The following is a 12,763-nucleotide window of genomic DNA, read 5'->3' on the forward strand; positions in this document are numbered from 1 at the left end:
ATAAGAAGTGTGAGTAAGTGAAGTGTGAAGTAGAGAAGAGAAAGCTTGTAAGTAATATTGTAATTGTAATTTAATATAAGTGTTTTTATTAAGTTTCCCGATCAAGCCTTAGTTTGTGTTTAAGTTCTTAGTGCACTTTTGTTGTTCTTATTATATGGTCGGCTCTGCCGCCTAAGTAATACATGGTCGGTTATACCGCCTAAAGATATATGGTCGACACTGTCGCCTAAGTACATTGTGCACTAAGGATTTATAAAATTAAAGGCTAACCAACGTCAAAGTGTTGGTGTAGTGAGTCTAGTATAGTCTAGGTCCTCTATAGTGGGTGTGTTGGGCTCGTCGAAGCTTCCAACAATAGTGTATTATGATCTTCAGATCGGCTATTCGATGAAACCCTAATTAGATTCCATTTGTATACATGAACTGATATAAAGATCGATTAAGTAGCAATACCTCAAAAATTCGTCGACGAATCGCCTAGGGATTTTTTAGGTGATCCTGTTTAGTGATTCTCTAAACCCCTAATTTGATTAATGTTCAGCCCAAAATTGGAAGGGTAATTTAGTCATTAAATAACTATTAAAGGTAATTATGAGGTGTTTATTAGAAAATTTGGATGGTGTAGATTATAGATGTTAATGATAATGGATGGCTAGTATTAGTGTTTTAAATTTTAGATGATTGGTTTTGTTATTATAATATAATATAAAGAGATATGTAGTACTATATTGGTAATTATAATATACGGAGTATATTGTATGTCGGTAGAAAACAACTCAATTTATTAACTGTAATTACCATATTAACTATTAAACAAAACTTGTGAATAGTACTAGGGGTATTTTCGTTTTTTCACCTTTTTTTTCCTTTTCCCTTATTTCTTTCAAGTAACACTACACAAGCCCCTCACACTTTGTTCAAAAATTAAAATCGACCCCCAACACAGGGGATTAAAGCGTTAAATCAAAATTTTCATAAAATATCTTAAATAAACTCCACTCAAATATTCAACAAGTCATATCTTCTCGCTCGCAACGAGTTAAATTTTTCCGACACCATCCTTAAACTCGAAATAATTTTATAAACACAATGTCACTAACTATACGCAAAACAGACACTTTTAAAAAAACGTTAAATATTTAGGGTACTATTCATATATGTTGATTTTTCACTCGCAGGCTACGTAACTAAACACAATAAAATACATTAAAAATCGAACCTCCGGCGCGAAGCTAGGGTTCGAAAACTAGTTATAACTATAATGATAGTTATATATTAATGGAAGTATTTGATACCAATAACTTTGTTTTTTTAAATAAATTATGATAACTTAAACCAAGAAACTTTTATTTATCTCTCTTAAAAACAATAATCCTATTGGGCTGAACATCACAAGTTAATACGCGTAGTAACAGGCACGAAGGCCCATTAACATACAGATACCTATAATGGGCTAACTTATATTTCACCTCTATTTATAACTCATCCAGGGTAGAGTGGTAGACAATTGGAGATGTTATGAATGTTACATTTAATTTAATTTTAAATTATCATATTAGATAATTCCTCAAAAATGAAAATTAGTTTCATTCCTCAAGAAATGTTTAGACACAAATTTATACACTTCGTATCAAATCTGATGTGGATATTGTGTTCTTATACCAATTGTAATGTAATTTCAGCTCTAAAATGACGGTACCACACCGTAACCAACATCTCCGACGTAACAATCGCCACCACCATCCGTCGTTAATAACCACGGATCCATATCCACATCCGCCGTCAATTGCGTTCGCTTTATAAACCGGCCTTTAACTCTCGGCCTCATCTCAGCATACGCCTTTCGTGAAGCGTACCGAACTTTCTTCTCAAACTTTCTGTTCTTCCTCTTCTCCTTATACCTCAAAACCCTAGCTTCCCGATCCACCGCACATAACTTCTTTCCTTTCGTACCTCCGTTCACCGGTAAAATACTCGAATTCTCTTCCGGTGCAACTCCGGCATCAATCGAAGACGATAATTCCTGAAATTTTTATCAATTTTTTTACTTAGAACAAAAACAATTGACATCAATAGTGCTCAATTAGAAACTTATAAACCAGAACTGAGATGTTTACACTATGTGATTGAGATTTATACGAATTCGTAACGGTGCTGGTGATCAAATCAATCGGTGGAACGGTTGTTCGAATCGGAACAACGCCGTCGTTAACTGAATCATGTAACCGATTCTCCAAACTAACATCTGTAGGAATCGCGAAACCGAAGTCGAAGAACGGATCAGCAACAGATAACAAATCTAACGATTTCATTACAACAGGTGCGTCAATAGACGTCGTTACTAACGGAATTTCAACAGAACTCGATAACTCTGTGGTTCCAGAAACTTCCATTAGATTAAAATTATCCGAATTAACGGCACTTACAGACGGAATTTCAATTTCAACAGAATTGTTTAATTCCGTGGTTCCAGTAACTTCTATTACATTAGAAGACATACAACTAACAACAGCTTCAGCAGCTGAATTATAAAACGGAACAACCGGCATCCGTTCGTGACGTCGCGCTAACGGATTAGCGGAGTGTATATATCGATCGCACGTGACACATAAAACAGCAGCGTCTGCTTTACAGGTGACACGTGCCGGTGATTGTTCACAGAGTTCACACATCCATACACGCTCGTGTTTTGTGTGGCTGTGAAGTTTAACGTCACATGTCATACACAAGTAAACGATGTCTTTACGGCAGAAAAGTAAAGCTGCCGTTAACTTGCAGATATCACACAGTTTTGGTGCTGCGTTGATTAAGTTGCAAATACCACCGCTATTTTCAACCATTTTGAATGTGAATTTGGATGTTGTGGTGTATATAGAAACTTCTGATTCTTTGGTTTGAATGTGTGGATTGTGTGATTTTTAGAGATTTGGATGTATATATGTATTTCTTATGACTAGGAATTGTATCCTCTAACTCGATTTAAATATGATTTAAAATGATTGGCTCAAAAAGCTCGAATTTTTATTTTGTTATAAAATAAATATATAACATAATATATATTTTTAACACGCGTACGTATTGCTAAAGTCAATTAATAATATCAAAGTCATTATTACATTATAAATTTTTTTTTTTTGAAAGGCAAGATATTCTTGAGCAAACAACACGGGAAAGCTACAGAACGGAGCTAACCCAAGAGCGGAAACGAAGAAACAACATGAGAGCCTAGAAAGCAACCCAACATGAGAAAAATAAATATTACATATTACAATACACAGATGGATTTGAGAGCTACGAGAGCCAATCTATACTATTCTTCTTTAGTTTTCTCGAGACCCAATCGAAGGACATGACTTGAATGTCGTTGAAAATCACCGAAGCACACGAAGATTGATTCTTGAAGACCTTTGCGTTACGATTCTTCCAAAACAAGTAGGCACTCACCCATTCTACGGCTTGCCAAATTATTACATTATAATTTAATGATGATTTCGTTTATACGTCCAAAAATATGTAAATATATTCATTAAAAAGTTAGAAAAGTTATGTACTAGTTCGATATGATATATATTTCAAACTCAAAATTCAAGATTAAACTCGAGTCAGAAATTGAAAAAAAATCGACTCGACTCGACCAATTTTAAGTTAAAGCGAAGTTGGAGCTGGTCGAGAAAAGGTTGAATTGTTTCCCGTATCAAATCAATACGGTTGTGATGTGATTAGGAAGTTAATAAGTAGTGGATGTAAGAGTAGAGACGTGTAGAAATAATGGCCAAGAAAAAGATTTGGGAGAGGTATAAAGTTCCATCATGCTTCGGAGCTGCCGACTGGCGGTCCCCACGGTAGATACTTGAGAACCTGCATGTTTGACAAGCTCAACTACCTTAGAAATTTCTAATTTAATAAATTCTAATTCACTTGACCATATGTTACGGTGGCCGGTTAGGGGGTTGACCTTCTTTTTATCTTGTTCAGGGGATTTGGTGTCTTTGATCTATTGTCGTTTTAAGTGTTTGGTTTCTGACTTAGTTCGAGTTTAGTTAGCTACTGTTTGGATAGGTCGGTTAGGCATTGCTTTCTATTCTCAAGCCTTGTTAGGTTTTCATCTTTTAATGCTCCTTGTGTTTTTCTTTTTCTCTCTTTGAAAAAAATATTTGTTATTTATATAGTTTCGTTTTTAGCAACAAAAAGAAAAAAAATGTTACGGTGACATATGGTCAAAGACGCTTTTTGACGTCTTTATCAAAGACGCTTGACTTCTTCAAGACGTACGCTTTTGGTCGTTCTTCTTTTGGTTATGTTGGTCGGTTGTAAATGGATATTAATCTTTTGTTTTGTCGGATAGATTAAAATCCATCTATATTTTGAGTATGTTTGGGTGTTTTTCATTTTTAGGGTAGCTCCGATTTAGTGGTTGTGATCTGAGTTATGTTTGTGACTTTCATTTCTTTTAGTCTGTTAGCTTGAAAATTATAAAATTCTTGGAGGTTTCATCATTTTGATGAACTTCTTTGTTAACCTAAGTTCTCTGATTTTCTTACACATACATACATACATACATACATACATACATACATACATACATACATATCGGTTCCTAATTTGTAATCACAATAGTGTTAAATGACAAGGGTTTTATGCGTTTTTAATGGTGTAAATGAAGTGTTTTTGTGGGTTTTCATGTATATTAGGTTAGGAAGAAGAATGCGCGGAAAGAATATAAAAGATGTTGAAAAAGTCGTCTCCTGCGAGTTGTTACGGTTTTGGCCATATGTAACGACCCTGGATTTTCCAACGTTTATTTATTAATAATTATTATTAATACTTGTGATTTAATGAATGTGTTGTTTATATACATTTACTTGTTACCGCGATTAACTTTAAATGCCCGAAACGTCTTTGTGACACACAAACATTACACGAATAATATTTTTAGAATATTATTTACATTCATGATTAAGTTTTATTAATCATTTTAATTAACTATGGCTACTAGTTAATTACTTGGGCTTTATTGAATTAATTTGTTAATTAATGGAACTTGGGCTTTTATTAGTGATTAGTGGGCTTAGAAGCCCACCCTACTTCTTTAATGGACTAGTTAGCCCATGTTGTTATGCAAGTATTACTTTCAAACTTAACTAGATTGATTAAGTACTCATGGAATCTAGTTACCACTTACTTGCACCTTATCCCCATGAAAACACCCCTAATAACCAACTTTTAAGACAATTACATGCAAGTGACTTGTGGGTTTTTCCTTCCCCCTCTCTTCTCCCAAAACCGTCGGCTTTTGTATCATGAGGGAGTGGTTTTTGCTTTCAAATTTTGTTAACTTATTACTAGCATTCTCTCATTCCAAACACACACTTCAAACTTGCATCTTATTTTCTCTCCTTTTTCTCTCCATTCTTGTAAGTAACAAGACTTCTTTTCTCTTCTTGTTCTTCCTTAAAACCGTAAACCTATACTCCCATATCATCATCATTTGTTTGTTTTATCACTTGTTCATTGTTGTTACTTTGTTACTTGTCTTTGTTAGTTGTTACATACTAGTACAAGAATCAAACTTTCTAGTTAGATTCTCCATATTATCTTGTATTTACAAGAACACACAAGAACCTAACTTACTAGTTATGTTCTACATTTATTGTTGTTTTAAAAGATTGTAAGTTCATGTGTTGTAAATCATTACTTGAATTCATGTTTGTAAACATAAAGTTTACTTTCTTAAAGATCAAGATTTTGGCTTGAATCTTTAAAGTATGAACAACCATGAACTAGTTACTTGTTTATTTAGTTTATTACTTCATTTCTTGCATCTTTAAATTTGTGATTTATGTTGTTCTTGGTCAAGTGTTACTAGTTAACTTTGATCTCATTTTTCTTGAACAAAAGTTAACTTTATAAGTTCAAGAACATGGAAGTATAACTTTTTAGTTATAACTTCATACACTTGTGTTAGATTTAACTTAATAACTTTATATCTAGACCTTTGGGTCTTGGATCTTCAAGATCTAACTAAGAACTATGTTCTACAACTTAAGATCTTGATTAGTTAGTTTACTTTCAAATTTGTATTTCAATATTATTTTTATAGTTCATGTATGTGTCGGATCTAAGATTTTGATGTAACTTTGGTTCATCAAGCTACTTGCAACACTTAAATGAGTTGTGCTACATGTCTTAGACTTACACAAGTGTTATGATGGTCAAACCTTGGTTAAGATGATGCAAACACATCAACAAGTTGTACACTTGAAGCTATATGCATCAAGGATGAGAACCGTGATAAGCATCGAGCACCAAGAACCCACCGGAACTTACTGTTTACTGTTTTCTGGAACAGACCCGAATACCTGGGCTACTGTAAAGTTGATTTTCAGTTATCTCTATTTGAGTAGATAATTTTTCGTTTAAGACTCTTCTTAATCCGAGTTACGATTTAGGATTTATGGCCCTCCGATCGTCACTATGTCCTTTTAACGTTGTGCTGAAAATTCTGACCTACTCGCACTTAGACCGTCGCCACGGTCAAACGAAGACGATTTTGCTTCTGGAATTTTTACGACAACTAAAGGACTCATATACGGAGCCATGGCCACTGGTCTCACCTTATTTCAGTAAGTGTAGGGGCCGTGGTGACTGATCGAAGTCAGCCTTTGTTTTAAACTCTTTTCATGAACGAAACTTACTTTACATCTTTTGTTTGATGATGAATGATGATGACCCTTAAGACCTAATTTACATACATTTAAACCTATTGGGACGATTTACTGACTTAGTACTATTTGACTTAGGTTGAGGACTTTCCGGACCTACGTACTTGCTTACTTCCCGACTCGACTTTACCACTACTTTACCACTGTGAGTTATAGCATCCCTTTTTACTTTAACTATTTTGAGAACTGAGAATACATGCGCATTTTACGTTTTACATACTAGGCACGAGTACTTAAACTTATATATGTGTGGGTTATACAATGGCATAAACATTCCCTTTAGCTCGGTAACGTTTAGTTATTGGTTTTTGAACCGGTGAACGCAAATCTTAGATTTGGATCCATAGGGTTTGACATCCCCACTCGGGCTAGTAGCGCTAGCATTTAATGGGAGTTTAATACTTCGTATACATACGCACTTGCCAAGTGTACTTTCAGGGGGTTATAAACGTTAAGTTAGTTACCAAGTGCCCACGGTTAAACATATACTTTATCATACTGTTTTGAAACGCTTGTTGAAGCACTGAAATCTCGTGGCCTACCTTACATTACTGTTATACTTAAACTATAGCTCACCAACCTTTGTGTTGACGTTTTTAAGCATGTTTTTCTCAGGTGCTTAAGGTTGTTTCCGCTGTTGTACTAGTCTTGCTGTAGACACCCGCTGCTTTAGAGATGTCACCGCATGAACGTTTATCTTGCATTCATAAACATTATTACTTTTGAAACTATGATTTGTAACGACCTATGGGTCACATACTATTATCCTTGCTTCTATTCGTTGAAGCATACTTTTGGTTGTTAAACATTCGACGTTAGTTATGACGTCACCTTTTATCATGAATGCAAACGTATTTTGAAATAGCATATAGTGATTGACCTTGTAATGATCCTGTTGTTCATGGTCCGTACATGATGATTTAGTAAGGGGCATCACATTTGGTATCAGAGCATTGGTTGTAGGGAATTAGGTTGCATTAGTGAGTCTAAGACCGACCCGAGTAGGATTCACTAATAGGACTAATCTACAACTTGCTAGTTTACTTGTTTCCGCTAAACTTACTGCATGATGCTGCTTACTTTTACTGCTATATGCCGTATGCTATTACATGATTTCACTACTGCATGCTAATATTTGCTTTTGATTGCATGATACCTGTCGTTATTGCCATGCTACTTACTGTTACACATGATTTAGACTGTTGTAGTTACTTGGCCTAATACGTGCTTGCTTTATGACTTACTGACATGAAAAATTTATTTTTCCTTATTCAGATGTCGGATATTCCACCTGCTATCATTTTGGGCTGCGACACAGACACTTCAGCCACTTCACCTGCCACTGATGCCACTCCCCCGATCCCGTCGGCGACACACTCTAGTGACCCAAGCGCTTCGTCCTCCGAAGCTAGTAGTCATGCGCCTGCCCCAGTGGGTACTGCAGACGGAGCCCAGGACCTCCCAGAGATTCCAGCTCCACTTACCCTGGTACCTCAGGAGCCATAGCACCATCCCGGTGGTGTTGTGATTCTCTCGGAATTTGGGGAAGGTCCATTCCGTAATCAGTATCGTCATTGGTGCCGACGTGCTCCTGAAGGACGTCTCGTGCCGATCCCGCCTTTTAGATACCGACATATGATGGCTGCCCGAGGAGAGCCAGTACAGCCACCCATGCAGCCTCCTCCACATGATTCAGATGACCCGTCATCCGACGACTCATCCACAGATGACTCTAGTGACGATGAATCCGACGAGGAGGACCCTGATGATGCACCTGTACAGCCACCCTCCACCCCGCCGAAGAAGCGGTACCGTTTCGATGGTACCGTCATTCCAGGGATCAACGTAGGTCGAGCATTCACTGACGCATATGGTCGGCGTCGTAGGGTTACCTCCTGTAAGCGGCTTGTGCCGTATCCTGCTGGAACCCTTCATCCGTATGCCTTACTGCCTCGCAGCCTCCACTTCTGGAGCCGGACCGTCTGCACCGCCAGCTCCACCAGCACCACCCGTACCGACTGCACCGCCTGCCCCACCCACTCCCTCTGTCGAGGAACTGATGAGTGAGGTGGAGATCCTCCGTGCTCGGGTAACTGAGCTCGAGGACCAGATGTCTCATGTATTGGACATCCTACACCCACCTTCACCGTAGGACTTTTATCGTAGATTTCATTATGTAATCTAGTTGTAGTTTTATGTATTACTTATGTATTGTACGAACCTATGCGGATGTATGCAACTTATTATTAATGAATCGAACTTTGTGTTGTTTACTTTTTGCACAAGTGTTCTGTTTACGTTACTGTATGATGGTTTTGTGATATCGGTATCTAGTTGCTCTACTTAACTAACATGTGTTGTGTTGTTTACATGTTGGGTGTTGTATACTGTATTATTATATATTGAATGCTGGATTTTGACTTGAGTCAAAATTTTTGTTTAGAACATCATGGCCAACGGAAGATCAACACCGACCACAGCCCAAATCGAGGAGATGATTGCCGAAAGGATAGCCGCAGCCATTGCGGAAATGCAACCCCAAGCTCCACCGCCACCGCCACCGGTTATTCAGCCCATTCGTAATGGGTGCACGTACAAAGAGTTCCAAAGCTGCAAACCTCACAACTTCAGTGGAACGGAGGGGCCGGTTGGTCTCACTAGGTGGTTCGAGAAATTAGAATCTGTGTTTCGAGTTAATAACTGTTCAGAGGCGAATTAAATCAAGTTTGCTTCATGCACTCTGTCTGACGGCTCACTAACGTGGTGGAACACGTTGGCTCAAGCAAAAGGTATTGATGAGGCATTTGCTACTCCATGGGAGGAATTCAAAGGGGCCCTGATTGAGGAATATTGCCCTAGGACCGAGATCCAGAAGATGGAGATTGAGTTTATGCAGTTGAAGGTTGTAGGAAACGACCTCGATGGTTACAATCGTAGATATTTGGAACTAGCCCTGATGTGTCCTACCATGGTCACCCCGGAATTCAAGCGTATGGAGAGATATTTGTGGGGACTTCCTAAGTCCATTAAGGGAAACGTCACCTCGTCCAAGCCACCCAATGTCCCAGAAGCGATGCGCATGGCGCATACTTTAATGAATCAAATTATCATCGATGAACCGGAGAAGGCTAAGTCTGAAGTGGGTAGTAGTGAGAAGCGAAAATGGGATAACAACAGAGGAAGGACCTATGATCAAAACCCGGCGAAACGACATGAGGGTTTCAGAGGAAACAACAATGGTGGAAACCCCAATCCGAACACCAACTCAAACCCCAATTACAAGGGAACCTTACCACAATGCAAGCGGTGCTACAAGCACCATACTGGGTATTGTAACGTTGTTTGTGAAAAGTGCCAACGGACTGGACATATCGGTAAAGACTGCAAGGTCACTACCCTGAATGTGAAGGCGAACCCCAATGGACCGAAAAAGTGCTATGAATGCGGACAGACGGGCCACTTCAGAAATGCGTGCCCCAACAAAAGAAAGGACGGCGGACCACCCCGTGGTAGAGCTTTCAACGTTAATGCAAGGGATGCACGAGAGAACCCCGACTTGGTGACAGGTATATTCACTATCAATAATCTTTTAGCTTCTGTCCTATTTGATACTGGTGCCGATAGAAGTTATGTATGTAGACACTTTTGCGATATGATTAATTGGTCGTTAGTCCCTTTAAAAGAGAGTATGCTTGTCGAGGTCGCCAATGGAAAACTTGAGAAGGTTGACCATATTAGTAGAGGAGCTATTATCAACATAGCTGGTGTAGATTTCGAGATCGACTTGATACCCATTAAGTTGGGAAGTTTTGACGTGATCTCGGTATGGATTGGTTGACCAAGATAAAGGCTGACATTATCTGTGGAGATAAAGCTCTTCGTATACCACAAGGCGATGGTGAACCCCTGACTATTTACGGAGAGAGATGTACCTCGAAGCTGAATCTCATTAGTTGCGTGAAAGTGCAAAAGATCATAAAGAAGGGACGTCTTGCTGTCCTAGCACATGTGAAAACGGTAAAAACCGAGGTGAAGAGTGTGAACGATGTTCGAATTGTGAACGAGTTTTTCGACGTTTTTCCTTAAGAATTGCCTGGATTACCGCCACCAAGAGCAGTAGAGTTTCAAATTGATTTAGTTCCAGGAGCAGCACCTGTTGCTTGCGCACCTTATAGACTCGCACCTTCCGAGATGCAAGAATTACAGAGTCAACTAGAAGAGCTGTTAGATCGAGGATTTATCCATCCAAGTTTCTCGCCTTGGGGTGCACATGTTTTGTTTGTGAAGAAGAAGAACGGATCCTTCCGCATGTGTATCGACTACCGTGAACTCAACAAATTGACAATCAAGAATCGGTATCCTCTCCCCCGCATTGACGATCTTTTTGATCAACTACAAGGATCGAGCGTTTATTCCAAGATCGATTTGCGATCCGGTTATCACCAGTTGAGGGTGAAGGAAAGTGATGTGATGAAAACTACTTTCAGAACTCGTTATGGTCATTATGAGTTTCTCGTGATGCCATTCGGTCTAACCAAAGCACCTGCCGTGTTCATGGATCTCATGAATCGTGTCTGCAAGCCGTACCTGGATAAGTTCGTTATCGTCTTCATAGATGATATCTTCATCTACTCCAAGAGCGAAGAAGAGCATGAGCAACATCTTCGATTAGTGCTTGAACTTTTGAGACAAGAGCAACTTTACGCCAAATTCTCCAAGTGTGAATTTTGGTTGAAGGAAGTTCAATTTCTGGGTCATGTTGTGAGCGACCAGGGTATCAAAGTTGATCCCACCAAGATTGAAGCTATTAGCAAGTGGGAAACCCCCACTACTCCGACACATATCCGTCAATTTCTAGGTCTCGTCGGTTACTACCGAAGGTTTATTGAAGGTTTCTCTCTGATTGCGCGTCCTTTGACCGTACTGACTCATAAAGGGAAGAAGTTCATTTGGGAACCCGCACACGAATCAGTATTTCAAACCTTGAAGAAGAAGTTGACCACCGCACCTATCTTATCACTTCCTGAAGGCAGTGACGATTTCGTCGTTTATTACGATGCTTCGAAAAGTGGTTTTGGTTGTGTACTAATGCAAAGATCAAAGGTTATTGCCTATGCTTCCCGTCAACTGAAGATTCACGAGTGGAACTACACTACTCACGATCTCGAACTTGGAGTCATTGTCTTTGCGCTCAAATTGTGGAGACACTATTTATATGGAACGAAAAGTACTATCTTCACCGATCACAAGAGTCTCCAGCACATATTCGATCAGAAGCAACTGAATATGAGATAGCGTCAATGGATCGAGACGCTGAACGACTATGATTGCTATCATCCTGGCAAGGCCAATGTTGTAGCTGACGCTTTAAGCCGAAAGGAGAGGACGACACCTCTTCATGTTAGGGTTCTGAGCATCACCATCCATTCAAACCTCAACAGTCAGATCCGAGTAGCCCAAGATGAGGCTCTCAAGGAGGAGAATATATCTCACGAACATTTGAACATACTTGTCTCTCGATTCGATTTTAGGGATACTGGACTCCGATGTTATGCCGGAAGAATTTGGGTACCTTGTTATGGAGATCTACGAAACCTTATACTATATGAAGCACACAAATCGAGATATTCGATTCATCCTGGAGCGGGCAAAATGTACCACGATCTTAAAGAACAGTATTGGTAGCTGAATCTTAAGAAAGACGTTGCAACTTACGTTGGTAAGTGTTTGACTTGTTCGAAAGTTAAGGCCGAGCATCAGAGGCCCTCTGGATTACTTCAACAACCGGAAATCCCACAATGGAAGTGGGAAAGGATAACAATGGATTTTATCACCAAGCTACCAAAGACAGTGGGCGGATACGATACCATCTGGGTTATCGTTGACCGTCTTACCAAATCTGCACACTTCCTAGCTATGAAAGAAACGGATACGATGGAGAGACTCGCTCAACTATACATCAAAGATTTTGTATCTCGTCATGGTGTACCTTTATCAATCATCTCAGATCGCGATCCCCGTTTTGCTTCTAGATTTTGGCG

The 12,763-nt window shown here is 39.0% G+C and overlaps 1 protein-coding gene across 1 annotated transcript; it reads right to left on the minus strand.

Moving 5' to 3' along the window:
* Positions 1 to 1,326: 1,326 nt before the first annotated feature.
* Positions 1,327 to 2,937, minus strand: LOC139885293 (zinc finger protein CONSTANS-LIKE 3-like). Its single transcript, XM_071869217.1, has 2 exons — positions 2,118 to 2,937; positions 1,327 to 2,023 (listed from the first exon to the last, which is right to left on the minus strand). Exons 1-2 carry the CDS (start codon positions 2,838 to 2,840, stop codon positions 1,685 to 1,687), a joined length of 1,062 nt encoding a protein of 353 aa, XP_071725318.1. The 5' UTR covers positions 2,841 to 2,937; the 3' UTR covers positions 1,327 to 1,684.
* Positions 2,938 to 12,763: the final 9,826 nt, after the last annotated feature.

This window comes from Rutidosis leptorrhynchoides, chromosome 1 (assembly GCF_046630445.1).
Source record: "Rutidosis leptorrhynchoides isolate AG116_Rl617_1_P2 chromosome 1, CSIRO_AGI_Rlap_v1, whole genome shotgun sequence".
Classification (NCBI taxonomy): Eukaryota; Viridiplantae; Streptophyta; class Magnoliopsida; order Asterales; family Asteraceae; genus Rutidosis; species Rutidosis leptorrhynchoides.